General features: G+C 38.4%; 1 protein-coding gene, 2 non-coding genes and 1 pseudogene across 9 annotated transcripts; all 4 read right to left on the reverse strand.

Moving 5' to 3' along the window:
- Nucleotides 1-7,417: 7,417 nt before the first annotated feature.
- On the reverse strand, nt 7,418-9,953 carry LOC145203842 (uncharacterized; annotated as a pseudogene). Its single transcript, XR_013853406.1, has 2 exons — nt 7,887-9,953; nt 7,418-7,483 (listed from the first exon to the last, which is right to left on the reverse strand). The product of XR_013853406.1 is annotated as an uncharacterized LOC145203842 (transcript).
- Nucleotides 9,954-10,028: 75 nt separating this feature from the next.
- Nucleotides 10,029-23,264, reverse strand: LOC145203841 (far upstream element-binding protein 3-like). 6 transcript variants are annotated; one of them, XM_080076167.1, is made up of 20 exons: nt 22,993-23,264; nt 20,615-20,687; nt 19,985-20,035; nt 19,876-19,921; nt 19,739-19,788; nt 19,542-19,671; nt 19,174-19,360; nt 18,882-18,986; nt 18,619-18,699; nt 18,305-18,443; nt 18,070-18,192; nt 17,637-17,822; nt 17,454-17,561; nt 17,188-17,345; nt 16,638-16,812; nt 16,480-16,566; nt 16,183-16,260; nt 15,890-15,990; nt 15,518-15,657; nt 10,029-12,808 (listed from the first exon to the last, which is right to left on the reverse strand). In XM_080076167.1, exons 1-19 carry the CDS (start codon nt 23,071-23,073, stop codon nt 15,544-15,546), a joined length of 2,073 nt encoding a protein of 690 aa, XP_079932293.1. In that variant the 5' UTR covers nt 23,074-23,264; the 3' UTR covers nt 10,029-12,808; nt 15,518-15,543. The 6 variants fall into 6 exon arrangements, with proteins under 6 accessions (XP_079932293.1, XP_079932294.1, XP_079932296.1 ...); XM_080076168.1 differs by having other exon boundaries at nt 16,638-16,815; nt 19,985-20,032; nt 22,993-23,209; XM_080076170.1 differs by having other exon boundaries at nt 16,638-16,815; nt 18,082-18,192; nt 22,993-23,208.
- On the reverse strand, nt 17,895-17,971 carry LOC145205729 (small nucleolar RNA snR61/Z1/Z11). Its single transcript, XR_013853711.1, has one exon. It is a non-coding gene; the product is annotated as a small nucleolar RNA snR61/Z1/Z11 (small nucleolar RNA).
- Nucleotides 19,429-19,503, reverse strand: LOC145205728 (small nucleolar RNA SNORD83). The gene has a single exon (XR_013853710.1). It is a non-coding gene; the product is annotated as a small nucleolar RNA SNORD83 (small nucleolar RNA).
- Nucleotides 23,265-23,866: the final 602 nt, after the last annotated feature.

Below are 23,866 nucleotides of genomic sequence, written 5' to 3' on the forward strand. Positions count from 1 at the left end.
AAGTGGTACAGTTCTTAAATCTACGCAGAACTCTTGCAGTTTAACATTTTCAAATCACAAAATTAACACAAATCATATAAGGGTAAATTGTGTGACGTTACTTTAACTGGATTTAATAGCCGATGTAAAGCCCAAAGCCGAGAACGATTTGAAAAGCTTACTGTGCCCGCAATCGTGAAACCACACCACCGCAATCATTGCACAAAATATTAATGTTTGAGCTTAGCCTACTGTCAAAAACATTAAGCAATGTAAGCTGTGTTAGCCAAACGGACCTGTAGGGACATGTCTAAAAGACGGAAATACGGGACGACGGAAATACGCAAATCGAGGTCTAAAAGACGGGAGAGACGGGGTTACGGGACAGACGGGAAAAGTGCCAAACTAAAAGACGGGAGAGGCGGGACTACGGGAAAGCGCATATTCAACATGTCCAAAAGACCGGGACTGGTTAAAAGTTCACGCGCAGTTCTTTTTGCGTTAGACGGGACTACGGAAAAGCATTTGTTCGATATGACTAAAAGACGGGACTGGGTAAAAGTTCACACGCAGTTCTTATAGCGTTAGACGAGGCTACGGAAAGGCGTTTGTTAGACATGACTAAAAGACGGGACTGGGTGAAAGTTCACATATAGTTCTTAAAGCGTTAGGCACGACTCGGAAAAGCGTTTGTTAGACACAGGGAGTCGAACCGCTTGTCATATGGGTTCAGGTTCGGTTCGGGTTCACTTGGTTTTGTTTTTAAGGGTTCGGGTTCAGGTCCGGTTTTTAAAAATGTATATTTTCGGGTTCGGGTTTTGTTCCGGTTTGGGCAAGTTATCCGGTCCGAACCGGTTTGCGGTTTTTAAACCGGTTCAAGTTTTTATTCGTTTCAATTCAATTCTACCCATCATCTACCTGGCCTTATCAAACGCCAAAATAATTTTGCCCGTGTGCTGTTATCTTTGACAGTGCGCTGTTTTGAACAAAAAATCATAAAATATAAAACAGACTGCATTTTTTACGTGTTCGGTTCCGGTTCGCGTCCAACGCCAAACAAAATATAGGGTTCAACTCCGGTTCGGGTTTTTAGAAAATCGTAAATAGCGGTTCGGGTTCGGTTCGGGTTTAATGAAATTAACCGCTCAAACCGGTTCGCGGGTTCGGGTTCAGTTCCGGTTCGACTCCCTGGTTAGACATGACTAAAATACGGGACTGGGTGAAAGTTCACTTATAGTTCTTATAGCGTTAGACGGGACTACGGAAAAGCGTTTGTTAGACATGACTAAAATACGGAACTGGGTGAAAGTTCACATATAGTTCTTACAGCGTTAGACGGGACGACGGAAAAGCGCATACGTATTCCACATGATTAAAAGACGGGACTGGGTAAAAGTTCACATATAGTTCCGATAGCGTTAGACGGGACTATGGAATAGCATTTGTCAGACACGACTAAAAGACGGGACTGGGTGAAAGTTCACATACAGTTCCTATAGCGTTAGACGGGACTACGGAAAAGCGTTTGTTAGACATGACTAAAATACGGGACTGGGTGAAAGTTCACACGCAGTTCTCATAGCGTTGGATGGGACTACGGAAAAGCGTTTGTCAGACACGAGTAAAAGACGGGACTGGGTGAAAGTTCACACATAGTTCTAATAGCGTTAGACTGGACTACGGAAAAGCGTTTGTTAGACATGACTAAAATACGGGACTGGGTGAAAGTTCACACGCAGTTCTCATAGCGTTGGATGGGACTACGGAAAAGCGTTTGTCAGACACGAGTAAAAGACGGGACTGGGTGAAAGTTCACACATAGTTCTAATAGCGTTAGACTGGACTACGGAAAAGCGTTTGTTAGACATATACATGATGAAAGTTCAAATATAGTTCTTATTAGCGTTAGGCAGGACTGGGAAAGTTCAGTGGCACGACACATGTTCAGTGCGCGAAAAAGGCACCACTGGTTTGACTTGATTGATCGACGTGTCCATATCAAACAATTTGTTGCTTCCTATATCAGTGGGAGGCCTCAAATGTGGGAGTCTAATTTCTCGTTAAATAATGGCCGAGGAATGTGCTCTTAACAAAGTAGCCTTCAGACTCTTACGCTTGCAATACGCGACCACTATATTTGCGTTTGAACACCTGTTGAAAACGGTGGATGCTTTTTGTAGTTTAAACTCATTACAGCATTTCAATTTCTTGCGTTGTACTCTGCTATTAATGCTGTTTGTATCTTCGAAGGTTGTAAATAGTGATGCAGTTTCGGCTCGAACTTTTTTTGAAAATTCGGCCTAAACTGAACTTTTTGATTGCATGAAATTCATACCTAAAGTTTCATTTTCTCAAATACGAAACATTATAAATGAATTAATTGTTGCATCTATAAAATACGAGCCACGTTATCTAGCAAATATAAGTTTAGTAAAGCTTCCGTATTGTAAAAGTGACTTTGGTTTGTCATAATTCAGTTCACTCGCATTAACAACACAAAGGTTCAGTTGAAAACATCCATGGGAAAGGGGGTTTTAGGTTCGGTCTGATTCGGCCCGATCCTTTTTACATGGGTTCGGTTCATCACTAGTTGTAAACAATGCAAAAGAGAAAGAAACTATTCAATTTTTATTTCTGATGTGTCAGCATGAAAAGTTAAGTACCAGAACACGTTTTTTTGGTCAGGCAAGCAGGTGTTGCAAAATATCTGTTTCTTTCGAGTTCTTGGCAATGCCCATAGCCTCGTCGCATTTGTCCCACAGGTTGGCTTGGTCGTTTGTTTCGAAAAGCATTCATTCGAGAGGGGAAATATTGGGCAATTACAACTTTTCCACATTCTCAGCTGCTCATAAAAGTTACTCTTTAGACTTTTTTTAAATTTTTTTTTTTCAAAACTGTGACATTTGTTAACTGTCGCATCGCTGGGAATAAACCTAAAGCCAGTTACGAGCTTTTATATGTCACAGTTTTGGCGAGGGGAATGTTGTTTAGTATGGAAAAACAATTTAGGAAAACCTCTTAACATACAGTCGCGCTATTCCTGTTTGCGTAAGACGGTACTGCTCATGTTTTTACACTAGCTCGGCAAACTTTGGTTAAAGTTTTCGATTCATTGATTAGTTGAACTTGATATTTCGTCAGTCATATTTTCAAGCGTATATATGGGAGGCAAATTTATTTTCTGACTTAAACTTTCGCTGGCATTTGTTGTCGCTGTCCGGCCATCAATCTGCAGTTGTGTTTATCAAGTCTTCTTTCAGGGACCATTAAAAGTAACCACGAAAAGATAAGGAGCATGTACTGCTAAGAATTTAAGAGCAATCCTCATAATCATCCAGTCCCGTCTAACGCTATAGGTCAGTAACTATATGTGAACTTTCACCCAGTCCCGTCTTTTAGTCATGTCGAACAAACGCTTTCCCGTAGTCCCGTCTATAAGAACTGCGTGTGAACTTTGGTAGAGCTACTAACACGGGTAGAAGGCCCTGTCTGAGAACTTCTGGTAGGTGGCGCAACAGAGCATAGGCGTTTATGGTGCTGACTCGCAATTATTCTTACCATAAACCCAAATTGCTGTAACAGCACCATAAACGCCTATGCTAAACGGTATTAAATTATAATTCGAAGTTTAACGTTCATCACATCACCACACTAAAACAACCTTGTTCTTTTTCAAAAGTGAAATCCACCTGCAAATAAGCTGAAGAATAATAAAGGCATAATTGTCACTTATGTAGTTGGTAAATCATAAATTCTTTGGAAAGGAGGACATTTGGGTAATTTTTCTAGTCCTCGGAGGACAATTTTGTTTTTGTTAAAAAGGAGGACACGTCCTCCAAAAAGGGGACGTATGGTAGGCCTATTGTAGCATAGCACTGTTTGTATATCCTGTCATTAAACACTGTAAACCAGGGGTGTCCAACTCGAAAACACCGCCGTGCCAATTTTGGTTTTGAAATGTGCTCGCGTGCCGCAACGTTTGATACTTTTCCCAAACCATGTCTTAAACATCTTAACGGTATGGACTCAATCCGAAAACATGTAAACCCCTTTTAAATAATTAGAAAACAAAGATGTCGTCCAATGCGAGTAACCTGTTTATGATACTCCAGAAACCATTCCGTTTATGCAACACAAGATACAAATAGTTTGTTTACCACTTGAATGTGCAAAAGCTTGCGTGCCATTTGCAAATGCTCTGTATGCCATTTTTGGCACGCGTGCCACGTGTTGGACACCCCTGCTGTAAACAAACAATGAATCTGTTAAGGCAGTGGTTCCCAACCTTTTTTGTTACATTCCTCCCTTTGCCCATTTTCGAACTATTCATTCCTCCCCATTAGACAAAAAACAAATATAACATAAAAAATTATAGCAATTTGAAATAGACCTTATAATTAGGGATGTCCATTTCAGAATCTTTTACAACTGGATTTTCAATTTCAACTAGAAGAGTGGCTTTCTGATATACTTCCATTTTATATATTCTATACGATATTTACCAATTTACTATACACATCATTTGATCTACACATATGATTGTTTTTGTAAACAAAAACTAATGGGTCCCCACACGCATGTTTGTGCGGATTTACGGTAAACAAATGTTGCGGTGATTTTTACATTCTTAAGGACAAATTTTTAGAAAGCATTAACCCAACAATTAAAAAAATTGTTAGTATTCTTTTTGCACTATTATTGTCATGTAATTACAAAAACATTAAAAAACGTAACAAAGACTTAAATCTAATCTCTTGCTTTGACCCAGATATAGTCCTCCAAGGTCGGGCAATTTTTTTTAGAAAGCTGTAACAGTTGTGTTACAGACACTGTCATGAACGCACACACGTTTAAGCGGTTACCTGTATTGACTGCCACGTTTAAGACGCGGTACACGGTTATATACGAAACGTGACGTCATAACTCAGGGACGACATCTAGCGGTAAATACATACATCACAACTTCCCTTCGTTTAAATTGAACTTAACTGACGTCTCGAAGGGTAAGGATTCACAATAACATTCAATGGACGTAAATGAACACGATTACGCCGATATAATACACCATCACTAGTTTTTACAAGATAAGAGCGATGAGATAACTGTTTTTCTATAGTTCCCTGTTGATCCCATAGTTTGTTTTGGGTATTGTAAAGTTTCACAGGAGTGTTCACTTGTAATTGCAGCATGTTTCTTGTTCCCCTGTCATAATACTTCTTTTGTTGTTTTCTTTCTTTTCCAAACGGACGGCAAGTTGAACTTTTTAACTTTTCGATATCCAGGGGCATCGTGTGTCTGATTTGCCGACCCATGAGAAGCTGTGCAGGCGATTTTCCTCAAAGGAGAGGAGCACTCCTAAATATTAACAAACTTTTGTTAAAATCCTGTACACTGGCGTGAGCTTTTTTAAGTAGTTGCTTCGTTGTCTGGACACTCCTCTCAGCCAGTCCGTTAGATCGTGGATAATGTGGACTCGAGGTTAAATGAAGAAAGCCCCATTCCTCGGCGAATTTTGCAAACTCCTCACTGGAAAACTGAGGACCGTTATCACTGATAACAGTTTCGGGAATTCCAAACCTGGAAAAAATAGTTTTCAAACCACTTATAACAGACGCCGCAGAAGTTGTAGTCAACGGGGTTACTTCTGGATATCCGGAGTAGTAGTCCGCTGTTACCAAAAACATTTTTCGGTTCCAATAGAACAGGTCAGTTGCCACTTTCTGAAACGGATAAGAAGGAGCTTGGTGAGGTTCTAACGGTTGGCGTTGTTGCTGTGACCTGAATTTTGCACAAATGGCACAGGAAGAAACCAAACCAGATATGTCGTTGGATAACCCAGGCCAATATATACTTTCCCGAGCTCGTCCTTTGCATTTTACTTCACCCAAATGGCCTTCATGCACACGTTCTAAAAAATAACTGCGCATAGACATTGGAACAACTATTCGAGATCCACGAAACAAAATACCGTCAACAACAGAAAGTTCATTTTTGACATCCCAAAAGGGTTTTGCTAAAACAGGACAAGCACGCTTATGTAAAGGCCAACCATTATTTACAAGACGCGTTACAATTTGCAACTGTTCGTCACATATGGTTTTACTTTGTAACTTTTGTTTAACTAATGGCATACAAGCAATAGCGGATACAATTAGATCTACATATTCACATACACTATGACAAGAAAGCGATTGAACGGACACACTGTTCTCCACACATCTTGATAACAAATCAGCTGTGTGCATGAATTTACCTGGAGTAAACTCTGCGGTGAAATGAAATCTTTGCAACCGGATCATTAGACGTTGAATGCGCAACGGACAGTTATTTAACTCCTTGAGAAACAACGCTATGAGAGGTTTGTGATCAGTTTCTACCACAAACTTCTGACCATAAACATACTGATAAAATCTTTCACATGCAAAGGTGATAGCAAGCAATTCTTTTTCAATTTGTGCATACCTTGTTTCAGCGGTTGTTAAAGCTCTTGCCGCATAAGCCACTGGCTGCCACATGTTGTCATGCTGTTGCAAAATTACAGCTCCAAGTCCATGTTTAGATGCGTCTGCCGAAATTTTGATCGATTTCTTGGGGTCGAAAAACCGAAGTACTGGGGCAGTTGTGACCAGCCGTTTTAAATTCCTCCATTCCATTTCGTGTGCTTGCGTCCACTCCCAGTTGCTCCGTTTATGCAATAACAAACGCAAAGAAGATGTTTTAGTAGACAAGTCGGAAATGAAACGACCTAGGTACGTGACCATTCCCAAAAATTTCAGCAAGTCACCCTTAGACTGTGGACGCTTTAGTTGCTCTATTGCATGAACTTTATTTGGATCAGGTTGAACACCTGAAGCACTAACAACTTCACCAAGAAAAGTAATCTTGTCTACACCGAACACACATTTTTCCTTATTGAGTTTCAGATTATTGCGTTGCAAAACCGTTAACACATTTTTAAGCCTCATGTCATGTTCCTGCTTAGTTGAACCCCAAACCACAATATCGTCCATAGACGTAACAACGCCATTCATGTGTTCAAACATCATGTACACCAACTTGTGAAACACTTCTGGCGCAGAACAAATGCCGAACGGCATGCGCAAAAATCTATACCGTCCAAACGGAGTATTAAACGTACAAAGCTTAGAACTATCTTCATCCAACTTTACTTGCCAAAACCCAGACAAAGCGTCGAGTTTAGAAAATACTTTAGCATTTGAAAATTGACTAATAATTTCTTCTCTAGTCGGAAGACAGAAATGCTCACGCAAAATTGCTTTGTTTAAATCTCGCGGATCTAAGCAAACTCTTAGTTTTCCGTTTTTCTTTTCTACTATTACAAGAGAGTTCACCCACTTAGTTGGTTCTTCTATTCTTTTGATTACTTGCATGCTTTCCATTCTTTGTAGCTCCTGTTGTAGTTTGTTTTTAAGTGCAAATGGAATTTTTCTGCTGGGACGGACTACGGGACAAACTCTGCTATCGGTCTTTATTCGGTGACAACCTGGAACACAACCCAACCCTTGAAATAAATCTGAAAAGCTGGACAGAAAATTTTGTTCGTCACTGACAATCGGTTCCAGTCTATTTATTAGGCCAAGAGTTACTGCTCCATTTAATCCTATAATAGGCAATGCATTAATCTCCACAACAACAAATGGTAGAGTAAATGATTGCTCTCTGTATTGAAGTGTTGAACTAATTGTCCCACAAACTGGAATATGGTGGCCAGTATATGAGATCAATCGAATATTAGTAGAAGAAACATATGGACGTTCCTGAAGTTTTTGAAAATCATTCCGTGACAAAATATTAACTTGGGCTCCCGTATCTATCTTAAAACGAAGTGTACATGAAAGCACAAAAATGTCAACAAGCCAATCTTTTGGTGAACTAGTAGTACTTACAGATTGCATGTTGTACGTCTGAATTGTATCCGCGCGTTGCGCTTGCGGGTGATTAGCTGCACTGCAACATCGAGCGAAGTGGTTTCTTCCACCACACTTCAAGCATCGCCTTCCCCAGGCAGGACACGCTCTGACGTCATGTCGCAAGGCACAGAATCTGCAAACTCGAGGCGCTGGTAATTGATTACCACGTGGTTCGCGTTGAACAGCATCCAAGCTAAAACTTTTAGAATTTGTTGATCGAAACATTGTCATTTGCGATCTTACTGTTTCGTTTGTTATGCACATTTTAATAGCTTTTTCAAGCGTTAGTTCCACTTCCCGCAGCAAACTTTGACGAAGTTGATCACACTTGATACCAATAATAATTTTGTCTCGGATTAATGAGTCGCAAAGTTCACCGAAATCACAGCTTTTAGACAGTTTTTTTAAATCGGTTATAAAAACATCTATTCTTTCACCATCATTTTGATTTCTAGAAAAAAACCTGTATCGCTCGCTGGTGATATTCTTCCTCGGACAACAGTAGCTTTCGAAGGCATTGACCACAGTTTCAAAGTGCATTTCTTGTCCTTCTTCAAATTTAAATGTTGAGTGGATGGTTTGACCTTGCTCTCCCAACACGTGGAGCAACATAGATGTTTTAACTTTTGCAGCCTTTCCGTCATAACCAACAGCTGTCAAATAAAGCCTAAATCCCCTAATAAACTTAACCCAGTTTTGTGACACATTGCCACTCCATTGCATAGCTTCCGGCAGTGAGAACGAACCTTCCATTTTATTTGAAAAACCACTTCTGACACCATGTCATGAACGCACACACGTTTAAGCGGTTACCTGTATTGACTGCCACGTTTAAGACGCGGTACACGGTTATATACGAAACATGACGTCATAACTCAGGGACGACATCTAGCGGTAAATACATACATCACATTAAAAAGTGTATACATAACAAATTGTTTTTCATTTAACTTTGTTTCGCAAAACGAGTACCATTGACCTGTAGTAACCTCTCAGGGTGCACACGCCAAACGACTGTTTGACCTTTTGACACCGTTTTCAATAGCACGCCGTCATTCGTGTTCAACAATACTGTTAAGCCTAATTTATACATGCCCTGAGTATTGACTCCTAAATTGATTGTTAAAAAAACGCTACGTTATGAAGAAAGTTCTGAGCTGTGTTTGTAATACCGACTAGTTGACCTTAAGTAACCCGTGATCATGCGGCGGCCAACCTGACAGCGAGCATTTAAAAAAACATTTATTTGGCAAAAAAGTCAAGTTAATTTTTTCATCTTAACTTTTATTAACAAAGTTTTTCTTGACATATACAAAACCGAAGCACGGTTATTAGGCTTAAATCACGTCATAGGTGTGAAACCTTCGCCAAAACTAAAAATGTGAGTGATAACTTAATAAAACGACATAGCATTGCTGTGCAAAACAGCTGATTTCTAATCACTGAAACGATGTCTTGTAAAACGTCTGTCCGACGTCAAGCTGAGCCCTCCCGCTATCGTAAACCAGTGAGTTACTCTCTTGGTACTTCTGCCTACAGTGTCTTTCTTGACCAAACGAGCGTTAGACACATTTACGTTTCGGGAGCCTGTGGGTGAATCTCTGGGTCATACGGGGTCAAAATTCACATGGACCATCTTTAGACCAATACCTATTATGTGTGTAAATTTGAAAAAGTTTGAACCATTCTTTCTTGACCAAAACGTGGGAACAAATCCGCGCTAAAAATTTCACGTTTTGGGGGGCTGTGGGTGAACCGAGGGATCAAACGGGGTCAAAATTCACATGGACCATCTTTAGACCAATATCTGTAATGTGTGTAAATTTGAAAAAGTTTGAACCATTCTTTCTTGACCAAAACGTGGGAACAAATCTGCGTTAGAAAGAAAAAAATACATAGACAAAAACAATATGTGTCCCCTTCAGGGAAGGGGACCCATAATAAACATTTTTTTACAGTTTTTATGAAATTCCTCCCCTGAACTCATAAAATTCCTCCCTAGGGAGGAATTCCTCCCCGGTTGGGAACCACTGTGTTAAGGGTTAATGCCAATACAATTAAACCCAGTTTTTCGGTTTCTAAGTATGGTCGAAATGAGTTGTTTTCAAGTACACACAATTAAAGCACAGCTTTTTATTTGTACATTGTAACAGAAAATACCCACGCAAAATTAGTTAACTCCGGACTACGTTTAAAATGCAATAATTATACATGTTAGTCACGTACAGAATACGGGCGAAAACAAAGCACTTTTGAACAATTTAGGTTATTTTTTTAACGCATACGAACAGTAAAACGGCTTGAGATTCGCGGCAGCTTTGCCACAGTATTATAACTAAGCATGAAAACGAAAACTACAAATGTGTGAATTGAAAGGCGGTTTGCGCAAAAATATGTAAAAAATAGGGGGTTGGGGGGTGTCCCGAGCAGCAATCGCGAGTTAGTAACCCGCTTGTCGACGTCGTCGCTAGCGTGCACAGCGGATCTACGAGACAACGGTTCACGATATCGTGCAAACGATCAAAACTAAAACAAGGCAATCGACTCAATAAAAGATGACGGGTATGGTTTAACCGAAACGGAAATTACAACCAAAAGAACTAACGAAGTGAAAACGGCGTTCGCTAAAAATATGGGAGGACTTGGCGAGGTTGGTCACAGTGGCACGCTGTTATAAACTGCAGCTACATATTGTCGATGGAAAATTAAAGCGACGATCAGAGCGCGGCGACACAACTCGTTGGAAACAATAGGTCGGTGCACGGGGTAGGTAGACAGCAGACGTTTTGCAACTCGAGCAGACGCGACAGATTTACCGACGCAAACGACATTAGTAGAAAAAAAAAATACGAAACGCGGTCGCAGGAATAAAATGGTTAGTCGAGTGTTTGTAATCAGCAACGGATACTAGGGGCGTAAACCACATGCGAGCACGAACTCATGGCGACGAAGAAGGCGTTGCTTGTAAAACTTTGCGCGCAACTTTTATTGTGACGGTTGGTTGCATAAGCGAGAACAGCGACACAGTTAAACGATGATTGAAAACAACGTGCGCCGAAAGTGGACAATGAACACTGAAATGAGACAAAAATTCGAGACTTGAACGCAATTGTTAAAAGGCGATGACGCATCAGGGTAACTAAAACGGGATTTACTCGAGAGCGGTGCTACTTTAAAACATATATTCGCAAATATTTGGCGGTCACTGGTTTCAAAAACGCGACGAAAATAGCAAACTACGACTGTGGGCTGTCGATGAGGACGCCGCTATGAAGAATAGAAGGGATGTGGCGCGCAACAAGCGGGAAACCGCGTCGCAATTGGCTACTCGGGAAAAATGCACAAGGCATTGAAAACAATATGCGCCGATTGCATGGGGAAATACGGTTTAAACTTTGCGGCTAAATTATAGCGGGAAAAGTTAATAAAGCTGGCAACATTAATTAAGGATATTTTTCTACATGCTACCTCCACAATACAACACAAAAAACAGAACGGACAAGCACGTTGTTATCTTGGGTATATGCTGGCTTGGGGCTTACTTGGGTGTGTAAACAATATGTACATGCAGCTGCAAGTTTACTAGCACCGAAGGCAAGTAATATACAAACCACGTCGCTGCCTCTTGGCAGTTGCCGCTTGCCAATCTTCGTCCATCGTCATCTAATGCAAACATAAGAAAAAATATAGAAGCCACGCACGTTACAAACATACGGAAAGTTTATGACATTATCTGCATAAGACATTATTACAATGGTGAGGACGTTGGATTTTGTTAAGCACAGACGTTGAAATCAGCACGTAAACGATGCTAGGCCGACATAAAATGCATAAGTGAAATGGGTCATACCTATTTAAACAATCGTTCAATGCGTAAAAGCGGTCGCTGAGTTAAAACGCTACGCTCGCAACAGAATAGTTTCTCAATAGAACACACAATCGCTATGCGTTTAAAGCAGCACGAACGAACGAACAAAACGGATGATTCGTTATCCACGACACGGCAATTCAGGTAACTGAGAGATTGAGACATTAAACACCTTTCAAGCAAAGAACAATCACCGTAAAAGACGTTACGCTTCAAATAGAAGTAATCAATACATCTGCGGAAAGTGCGGCACGTCGCAAATTGTTTAAAAACGGTGTTGACCTCAGTCAAAGAGGTTCACAATAGAAAACTGAACGTATATTACAGCACTACTGGCATACCAAGAACTCATCGTTGGTTTTACACGAGGTTAAGAACGCGCAAAGTGATTAGAACGATTGCAAGGCGATTTACCAGACAGTGGTTTTCGATACTGAAAAACGCGCAAAGGCAAATCGGGTGGCACCTGGTGCTAAAATGTGTCAAGAGTTCGACTCCACATCGTACAAATAGTGATAAAGTGCCATCAGAGGCAAATATGTTGAAGTCTGTGCACTAGGGATTAATTATTGCATGATACGACCCAACACGCGGACAACTAGTAAAAGTTTGTCTGTTGTGATATGGTGCGTTTTTATGGCAACGGTGTTTTAGCACCTTGCATTCTATACACAATCAGCGTTCATAGAACTGACGGTTGCTAAAACTTAGCTCAAAGCGTGCGCTTTTCGCGTCCATAAATCGTCTTTGAAGCCAAAGGTCGTGTACAGTACACGTTGAAGCCGTTCGGCACATATACGGCTTTTTGCCTGAGTGACACAGAAAAGATGGATTTGGGTTCAGGCAAGCGGAGGTTTGCTGACAATTTTGTGAATTCTTTGAAGATTAGGACGAGGTTTGGCACGCGGGCGACATGTTAATGGCCATTTCGATTGAGACGAGGACTTGGAGCGTCGTCGGCCCGTGCTGAGCTGAGAGATTATGTACAAAAGAAGTCTATGTACAGAAGAGGAGTTCCCTTGCTAAGGATCTGGGACAAGAAAATATATTTGATTTGGTACATGTTTAAAAGCGGACATCGAAACAACCAAAAACGAAGCAGTTCATCAATACAGATGGGGCAAACAGGTTTGCAATATCACCACGAACAAGAAACAGTGCAAAAACTTTAAAACAGATCCATCAATGGTTTCAGAAATTGCATCACATCAAGAAAGAAAGATCAAACAATCAGATGCAAAGACTAAACAAATGTATAAAAAGCCTTTGAAATAGTCATTTACACACAAAACATACTTGTTGCAGCGGGTAATATCATGTAAACTCAAGCCACAGTTATATTCACAACAGATCCCAGTGTTAAAATATAATTTCTAAGAAAATATGTGTTAAATTTTGTGCAGTTAGCACCTCAATGTGGAGCTCAATTAAATTTCTGGGATGAGCAGCTACTCAGTACACTTTAAACTTAACACTTTTATGGTAAATGCACTTGTTTTTTTATATTCCGAACAAGTTTTATTAAAGTTTTTTGTTAAATAATGGTTGCTTGAAACTAATTTAATGCCAGACCCAAGCACTCAACACGCCAACAAACTGATGGATCACTTAAAACAGCTTGTTCAGATAGTTAAGGTCGGGGTATAAACAGAATATATTTGGCATTTGCATTTATCAAAATGTCTTTTTTACGGTATAGACCAGCGCTCTTCAACCTTTTTTGGTTTGGTGAACCCTTAAAGTTGTTGTGACGAACTCATGCACCCTGTTTACTTAACTACCCATACTCCAAGCATGTGTTCGCGAATTTTCTATGAAACATCGGCGAAAAAGCCAAATCTCGATGTCCTAATATAACCCAAATGTAACACAGACACTTTTAAACTTGACACGAGGATAAAACATTAAAAACGTTTACCTGGGTTATACATCAATTGAAACCTACTAATATCGTGAAAGTCAGATATTAATGGTTTATTAAAAGTTTGTGATGCACCCTTGTATACCCTTTCGTACTGGTGCACCTCATGCATACTTTGATGCACCCTATGGTGCACCGTGCACACCGGTTGAAGAGCACTGGTATAGACTGTACATTTTATAATTAAGGTGGAAATATGCATGTAGTTTGAACCATTACACTGACAGTTTAGGTATCTTTGCAAGCATTAGAAATTGCACTCATTGTTGGGTGTAAGTTAGTACAACAAATAAATGTCGGAGCAGATGCCAAAATGCAAATAGACATATATTACGTATTACCAAAAAACAATGGGGCAACATTGCAAATAAATTTTCGCATGTGAACTTACAACATAATCACTTTAAATTGGAATATTTAAAAACACTAAAGCCATTTGTAAGGCACATCTGATAAATGAGTTTTTGTATCTTTTTGTTAACTGAAAAATGTTGTGTCAACATCCAATGCAGAAAGGATGCTGGGTGCACGAATGTCAGATGCACGGATGCCGGGGGAAGGATGCCAAGTTGTTAGGGGTGGTTGCATAAATACTTTAATTAACATAACTGTTGCATAATATTAGTTGCCAAAATCCAGGGATTTGAAATGGTATTTTTTTACAACAAATTAACACAATTTAGGCTACACAAAAAAAAAAAACAATATAGGTCAAATTTTTACAATTACATTTCGGAAATTATACAGGGAGTGCAAGGCATGTTTTGTGATGTTTTATAAAGCATTGACAAGTAAAAAGGTCAATAATCACTAATCCCTAGGAAAGCATAAATTGGCTGATGTAAACATATGCAACTTGTCCAAGGTTTTTCACAGTGAAACAGATAATTTGCAAATATTTATAATACAGACAAATCCAGGTAATTGTATGAACAATTTGCAAAGTTTTCAATTCGATGGACTGAAACATGCGATTATTAGGCTTGATGATTTTCCTAACAGATGAAAGGTGAAAAATGATTTTCCTAACAGGTTATAACAAGTATGAAATTTACACATGTGATTAACTGGTATGCAATTCAGGAGATTTGCCTGTAGTATTTAAACAAGTCTATGTTGCTAGCCTGATCTGTGTACGATAAATTCAACGCGTTTGTGGAGTAAATATCACATTCAACATGAAAAACTGTAAGTTGGGCTCTAGCACTGTAAGTTATTTTAAGAGGAAATTTTAACACAGATACTCTAAATCTTTATCTCATGCACACTTGTAAAATGTAATATAACTGACTGGTAAACACATAACAGTAGAACTTCTGTAACAGTATGAATTTGCAGTTCAGCAAGAACCAACACCAAGTATAACAGTCGATAAAACGGTGACAGGCAGTCAACTTTAGCAAGATTGCATAACCAAGACATCAAATAGATTGGTAACAATAGGACAGATTAGATACTGACACAAAAACGCTGTACTTTTTCTGTAATCATCACACAGTTAAAGTCTAACGCAATATGTCATTTAAAAAAAAAGTGTTTCCTAAAACTGTTTGCCATGTACAGTTTAGCATAGGTTTATACTTTAATGGGAACGTAAACATGGTAGAAGTATATACAACCAAGAAGCGATTATTACAACATTTGTTTACCACTGACCTACTGATGACAAGGACAACATCAATGGGTTGTTTAGCTCTGTTTTACAGACATATAAAGACAACTATGTATTGTCATTGAGATGAACATCTGCACCATTGAAATACATACAAACACTTATCTATGTTTAGTAACATAAACAAGGAAAAGTTGAAAACTTACCTATTTACAAAAAACTGACTTTAATTTTAAGTCTGAGCAGGAGCCCCGGCAGCTGCAGCAGCGGCTGCATACTGCTGTCCATGCATAGCATAATACTGTCTGTAGTATTCAGCCCATGCAGCAGAATAATCGGTGGTAGCCTGGAAATATATTTTTAAAGTGTCAGAAGTAAACAAATGACAGATATTATACATTTTCAACCTTTGTTATTACAGCAGTAGATATTTTCAACCTTTAACAACTTTCACAACTGTACCTCGCCATGGATCATTGAAGTTATCTTAATTGGTCATTTCTATTCACACATTTTAAACAAGGGGATCTTCTCACAGTTGATGCTAATACAGAAATGGCAACAAAGCGCTAGTTTACCTGGGTTGTTGCTGGTTGTGCAGCTGGAGCAGCATTAGGTGCAGGTTGTTGAATAGCTTGAGCATTAGGAGCAGCTACAGCAGCTGCTGCTGCAACAGCACCTGTTGAATCAAAAATATGATGATCAAAATTAACCACTAAAATATTTCACTGTGCCGAATTTACAGTAGGGGTATGTCAGATAATGTTGTAACCGTTAACATCAATAAGTCAGAAGCAAGACTGGCAAGTTACATAATCATCATTCACAGCAAGTGTAACTTATATATAAGTCCAAAATGCCATGCACTAACCTGTTTGTTTTAAGTACTCATCCCATTGCTTGGTGTAATCTGGTTGACTGGCAGCAGCAACAGCAGTTGCAGCGGAAGCTGAAAAAACAGTAAAATGTTTTGCAAAGAGCACATAATACCGTTTCAATTAAATCTAAATCTGAGCTTGCTAAAACCTCTGCAATTTAATCTGCCACATGGACAATTCTATTATGCATCAGATCAGTAACATCATTTATGGCCCTTTTACTCAACTGACAATGTGTAAGTTCAATGTAGTTCTAGCACAGCCCTAACTTCCATGACATCTACACATACCTGCAGGTTGCTGAATAGCTTGCGCTTGACCATATAACTGAAGATATGACTGCCAGGCTGCAGCATTACTATCAGCCACAGGTTTGCCTATAATATAGAAAGTTTAACACTTATTTTTCATAAATGTGACATAAATGTAAAATAGTTCATCTACATACCCAATTCAGTTCCATTCTGCTGGGGTGTTGTAGCAGTTGGTGGGTTCCACTGTTGAAACTGTCCTCCCCATGGCTGTTGCTGCTGGAATGATTGTGGAGCTGGTTGTGCTTGTGGTGGGGCTTGCAGCTGGGTCTGGGCCGGGTAGCTTGCAGGGGGGAGTCCGCCATATGCCTGCTGCTGCCAAAAAAATGTTGATCCTATTTGAGTGCTCACAACTAAAGTGTTTGATTTTTCTCACAATGGGCAGTGTTTTTGTTTAGGCAGAGGAGATAAAGTTGAAACAGTTTTGGACAAACAGAAATAAATGTTGCACAGCTATTGTTTAAATAATGAACATCATTATTGTCATGTTATCATAAAAAGCAAGACATTTTTTTAACAAAAAATCCTTGGCAACTTAACAACTTCCTCTACCAGAAACAACACACAGTGTGTATGAAAAGCTCAGACTAAATAAAAGTTGTCTTCACTGGATTTTGCAACCCATCTTAACCACAGGGTAGCATCATTGCTTCTCAATATATGTATATACCATCAAAGTTTCCATACCTGTGGGGGAGGCTGAGCATAGGCACTGGGTGGGGGTTGGCCAGGGGGACCACCTCCAATTTGACCACGGTATCCTTGATTATTAGTAGTTCCTCCAGGACCAGCATCAACTTTTTCTTGAATAAGTCTTCTTGCTGCAGTGATCTGTTCTTGCGTACCTGTAGGAATAGGATTTATCAGTGCTTTGACCAACTACAGCTAAACAAGTTGCCTGATAAACTCCTTTTTAACACAAAGCTGCGGAAATTTAAACAAAGTAACTAAACCTTTTATCAAAAACGTCTTGTAGTTCAAATCGGAGCCAGGTGGTGGATTTCTTTGTATTTCAGCATGTGCACCAGATTGCATGTTAATCTGCTTGATGGTTTCCCCACCTGTGAATGACAAGAAACACTTGCTTACATGTCTGCTGATGTTTGGCAAAATATAACATAATTTGCAACACAAACCTTTGCCGATGACCAGACCAGTTCGATTTGCTGGAACCAAATGTTCAGCAGTGGTATGTCCACCCATGTTTTGACCTCTGTTCTGATTGGTTCCTTCCCATTGACCAAAACCAGGTGGACCACCACCACCACCACCTCCCCCACCACCTATAGCACCACCACCAGCAGTGCCACCCATTCTTTGACCTGTAACAACACAGACATATCACCTCATGCTAAAATAATTGAAAAAATGTAAACAATGTTTGAAAAGTATATATCTCAGATAATGTTGTAACGTTCTATCTTCATAAATTCAGAAGCAGAACTGGCATGTTACAGATTCATCATAGATAAAACCAAATCAATTAGGTAAGATTTAAGCAACTAAAAACACCAACTTGACCAACGCCACATGTTGTGGATTGTCAGGCAGGTAACCTTTTCAGTTTACCTCCCATCATACCATCGCGCTCTTGAACATTCTGTATGATTTGGTGGATCTTTCTGATGGCAGCATCCACACCATCTTTCCTCCCAGTCACACTGCACATACGCTCGGGGAGTCCAGGCTCCTCTATATAAAGTTTTACAGATTGTAAGGTTTACCAAGTGCAAAATACCAAGCAATCACTACAAACAATATTCATGCTTGGTACCATGAAGCATTTTGTCCACAGCAGACTTACCGGGTTTAAATTGTATGCGAGTTCCTGTTTCATCCTGAATTTGATTGATCATGTCACCACCCTTGCCAATCACAACTCCCACAGCAGCTTTTGGAACAGGAATGAATGACCGATTTGCATCATCGCCAAACATAGATGGCTATGATGATAACAAAACTAGTTTAGCATATATGTGTTATAGTAATATAAGATTTTTTTCTGTGCAAGAAGGCTCAGTTCAAAAAGATTAGCTTCATTGGCTTAACAACCATCTTAACCACAGGGTAACATCACTGCCATATAACAAAAATGTTTGAAGTAAATTTTGTTCTTACATCAGCATTTCCATCCATTTTTTGCTGAGCAATTTGCTGGTCTCTGTTGGCCATCATTTGATGAATCATGTTGACAGCATTCTAAAAACATATTGTTAAGTTATGAAACTAACCACCACCTTTTTAAACTTTAATTTAATACAATGTAACCTTCAAGCGCTAACTTATTTTTAGCACTTTTTAGCTCGAAAAATTGTACTCTTTATCCTGGTAATCGCCCAAATTTGTTTAGTTTGCAAAACCACAGTACACCGAAAACTTACATCAATATTTATTTGTGGTCCAGTTATCTTCAGCGGTTTAGCCAGACCTAGATTTTCAGTTGATTCTTGAATAAGAAGCATTTTCACTCCCAAAGTTTGTTGTAACTAAAAACAATAGGAATCTAAGAAGTCATCAATACCAGCAGTTGAACCATAATCTATCGTTATGTTAAGAGTAGCCATCAGGAAATGGGTGATAGACTTGAAGTCATCATAATTTGCAACAAATTCAAATAATCTGACATCATTTGGCAGAATAGCACAAACTTTATTGTGAAACTGCAATGCATACCATTTTAATGGTCTCTCCACCCTTTCCAATGATAAGGCCACACTTGTCAGGAGGAATATCAATAGTAACTGACTTGTCCATGCCATCGCCCATACCTTGCAGACCACCAGAAGCAAGATTAAAGTTATTTCCAAGTGTACCAGCTTGTGATCTTGAAACTATCTCATTCAGCATATTCCTGCACACACTAAGTAAAAAAAACACACAATTAAACCATACATCTCCATGTAAATGTTAATAGGTGTTATGAAAAAATGCCATCAGTGATAGGGTGATAGATAATAAGTCATCATTGTAGAATTTACTATGACCAAACTTGCATCATTTGGCAAAACTATGGAAATAAAGTGGTTATGCATTAAACTTACTCAATTTGCTCTACTGTGCCAGATAGAGTACATGGTCTTTCTTTGGTGCCAGGCATACTTTGCGTAATTTGAATTCGGCAACCGGTTTCTCTTTGCATTCGCATGATGTTTTCACCTCCACGACCAATAACTGGAAGGTAGAAGATACTATAACTACCTGCTATGCTGTATAATGTATATCCAGATAATAGACTTACTTAATCCCACAAGATCATCCGGTAGGCTGATGGTCTCTGACATCATGCCACTAAAATGTCAATTAATATTGATAAACCTATTTTACTCAAATCTTTGTTTCAAACACAACATTTGTTTAATTGGCAACTTTACTTACGCCTCTGCTTGCATTCCAGGGACAACAGAAGAATTATTTGACACAGCTAGAAACAACAGTATATATTTACCACTGCATAACTCAAACCAGGTAACCACAAGATACTTACAATTAGCAACACTAAGTGGAAGAGGAGCTAGTTTTTTTGGCCCAGGCTCTTCTGAAAAAAACAAACATATCAAATATCATGACTAGCTTAGTTTATTTGAAAAATAGTGTTATCTAACTGAACACAATCACTGCAGTAACGAACTTCACAGTCAAAGTCTGACTAGTCATAAGGAAGCAGAAAGACACCCAAGTGTGAAAACAACCCACTGGGTTACTGGCTCAAGCACAATCCCACCTTTTTCACTGTTTAAGCACACTGCAGGCAAGGCAGGCCTGGCAGATACTGAGATTAACTGGTCTAGGTACAAAGCACAAAGCATAGAGGAATGTGCTAATAAGAGATAGAGAACTTCCTGCCTGTGTGGCCCACATCCTGTAATAGGACTCGCTATAAAAAGCTGTAGCTGCCTGTTCATAGTTTCACAGGAATAGCCATTATTGTGTGTTAGTATGTTCCAAGCAGCTGTTAATGGCAATTTGAAGTGTTTTATGATACTAAGAACAAAATTTGTTTTTCAAGTAACACACATTGAAAAAAGCATGTGGTCATCTACACATAATCTTTGTTCTTTTTATTTTGTAGCAGTAATTAGATTTTATACAAAACGAATATAAAGCACAAACATACCACCATCTTCTAAAGCTCTTTTCTGTGGAGCGTCTCCCATAGGCCCAGGGGCTGCCAGTAGTGAGTGGGGAACCTAAAAATTATAAAAAATGACAACAGAATAATAAAAGGTCACAAATCCAGTTGGATAAGATAGAATTATGCCTCCCAGTGGCAACTATGCTCCCAATAGCAGTAAATAATGTGGCAGAAATTATATGTATAGGTCACTATAACAGGTTGAAAGTTATATTTCTTTGTTGAACAAGGCTTTTATAATACATTGTGGAAACATTGAATTACCATGATACCTCTTTGCTATTAATTGCTACAACACTCTTTCTGTATGTAAAGTTGCATATATATTTGCACTACTTTCAATATGTTTTGCTGTGTTGGCAATAGTCACAGAAAAAAATGCTTTGGTTTATTTCCAGAATAATGAGTCAGGGATATTTTTTATTGTAGTTGATGCTATTCCAAACTGTGAACTTGGATCTCCATGATAACATGTGTTTGCTCTAGTACACTGGTTCTCAACTAGGGGGGCCACGAGCTGTGTTCCGGGGGGCCACAGGTGTAGATTCACCAGAAACACCCACTAAAAGCCATTTTTTAAACTTATTCCCTAATTTAATCGACTATTTCACATACTATTGGCTACATTGAGGTTTTTCATGATTTTGGATTTTTGTTTACTCTATTCGCCCTGTTTAAAGCCAAAATTTATACTGAATTCCAACACAAGATTGCCATTTACATTTAAAGGGGGCAGTGTGTTTTTGCAAGCCAATGTTCTTGTTTGAGTGTATTAAACATAAAATTAGACAATACAGCTAACTAAAATTTTTGTTAATTTTCAATATTTCCTTTCCTGCAGTGATTTAATTAAAATCAAACGTTTATCATAAGCAATATACAATTTTGTATTTTGTTGTGTGGTAAGATTTCAAATCCTTGTTTGCAACTACATGTCTCTGAGGTTGCTGTAGGTCAACATTATGAAGTTTTAAAATGCAACTCTGAAATTTGTTTGAGGATGCCTAATGCTAAGTTTTTAATCTTCACATATGCAATTTCATTAGCTTTTTGTTAATCACTATAAAGTCAAACAATTTGATTTAATGTACTTATTTAATCTTTGCTGAACCAATTTATGTCAGTAACTTGCTTTTATAACTTGTCAATATAAAGTGATTTACCCAACTGTCTGGACATATAAGCAAACAAACAATGCTAACTATCATCACAATAAGCCTTGTTTTCTCTACCAAAGAATCATGATTGTAGTCTATATTACTGAACTGTTTGACAGAATTATAACAACATGCAGTTTATGGTGAAATTGCAACTTAGAAAGTGCTCTTTTTAGGAATCTAGAGAGATTGTTATATCACCAAAAAACAGTTTGCATATCAGGATTACGCTCACAAACTGAATGCATTGAAATTAGGTTTTCATCCCAAGAATGATTTGGTGGGAAATTCTCAACATAACAACATTTCAGAATTCTGTAAATTTTGTTTCAAAATCTCAGGAAAAAGAAACCAAGCAAAACTTATTTTAAGCTTTCATATCTAATTTAGTAATAAATGCTCTCCAGTAGTACAAAAATTAAAGAAAACGTCTTTAACTAGAGACGTACAATTAAAATGTGCAAAATTGACTTATTTTCCTGAATCCTGAAAAACTATGGTAATAAAAAAACATATTTTGAATTATGAATTAGGAAATATTTGAATTATGCACAATCTGCATCATACAGTCAGATTTGCATAAACTTTGTAATAGGGTTCCTCTATTTCTCGACTTTTTCGCTTCGCGAGAACTGAGAATTTGCCAAGTTCTGACCATGAATATTGTTGTATTAAGTGTCAACTTCATTGCTTAACATGGTAGTGTATTGTTATACACTATTCCTTTGTGTGCTGTTTATTACTTTGTGTGCTGTTTTGCAGATTCTATTATTTCTTAAAACATTATTATCAGCAAAGGAACAACAATACAGAACATATATATCAGGTAAAATAAAAGTAAAATGGAGTTGCATTATCACTTGACGATTGTTTAACAAGTTATTGGTATTTGTGTGGGCTGTGGTAAAATATCTTTGCATGCTTCAAGAGATGATTGCTGTCAGTGCACTGCAGAATTGGTTATTGCTTTACATTAAACATTATGCAAAAAACAGAAACATTATTTTTTACAAACACATGGCTACATAGCCATATGGCTATAGCCATTTGCATTATGACCAAGAAATTACAAAGAAAGGTTGCAACTATATTTTTTTACTGTTTTTGAAACTGTTGAAAGCAAAAAAAAAACACAAATCAAACATCGCAAATGGATAGCAATTTAACAACTATAAAATACAATTCTACCAAAATGGCACTGACCTCTTGTTGTGAAGTGATGTTGTCTACAGTGTTGATTTCAATTTGAGCGTCTCCAGATGCATTAGCAATCCCCTCGGCCATTTACAAAACTAGTCTAAAGTGAAATAACTCTTGTTGCTTTAGCGGGAGAGCACGCCTAAACCGCCACAGGAAGTTCACAGAAAGAACACTAAAGAGTAAAAAAATGGCGTTTTTGACCACGTGAGAACTGATGCATTGTGGGAAACCAGTTTAAAGAAAAACGTGGTAGGCTTGCACATAGAATCTTACAAAAGCAACACTTGCGGTGAAAGTGAGCAAAAAGTTTGTGGTAAACAACATTTTACCAAATACCGTACGCTTTTTGTTGTGAAGTTTTTTTTTGTAATTTGTCAAAATTTGAAATGTTTGTTGTTTGATTTAAAACTTTAAAAAAAAAATTGATTGAAATGTTTCTACGAGACACCGTTTCGCAAAACGTTTCCTGCATTTTAAACATTTTAATACCTTTAATCATAGTATGTAAAGACGATGCTTTAATCATCCGATTTTAGATGATGCGCAGCCCTCATGCATTTTTGTTGGACCTAAATTTGCGTTTATTTTAAATCTTAGAGCAACATTAATGATCGATTTCGAAAAATTATTAGTTCGAATAGAAGAGACTAAAACCTTGTTAAAATAGAGTTTTTGACAGCCCGCAAGGTATTTTCCAAAACCTAATGTGCTTCTTCATGCTCTCAGTTGTAGGCCATCATATAAACCAGGGAGTCGAAATACATGTCATAAGGCAGTGGTTCTCAAACTTTTTCATATTTTTTTCAAAACGGTCCCTTTGCCATTATTTCGAGGGCTCGCGGTCCTTAAGCCTAAAATTTGTATTTCATAAAAACGA

This window comes from Phallusia mammillata, chromosome 8 (genome assembly GCF_965637545.1).
Source record: "Phallusia mammillata chromosome 8, kaPhaMamm4.hap1.1, whole genome shotgun sequence".
In the NCBI taxonomy this organism is placed as follows: domain Eukaryota; kingdom Metazoa; phylum Chordata; class Ascidiacea; order Phlebobranchia; family Ascidiidae; genus Phallusia; species Phallusia mammillata.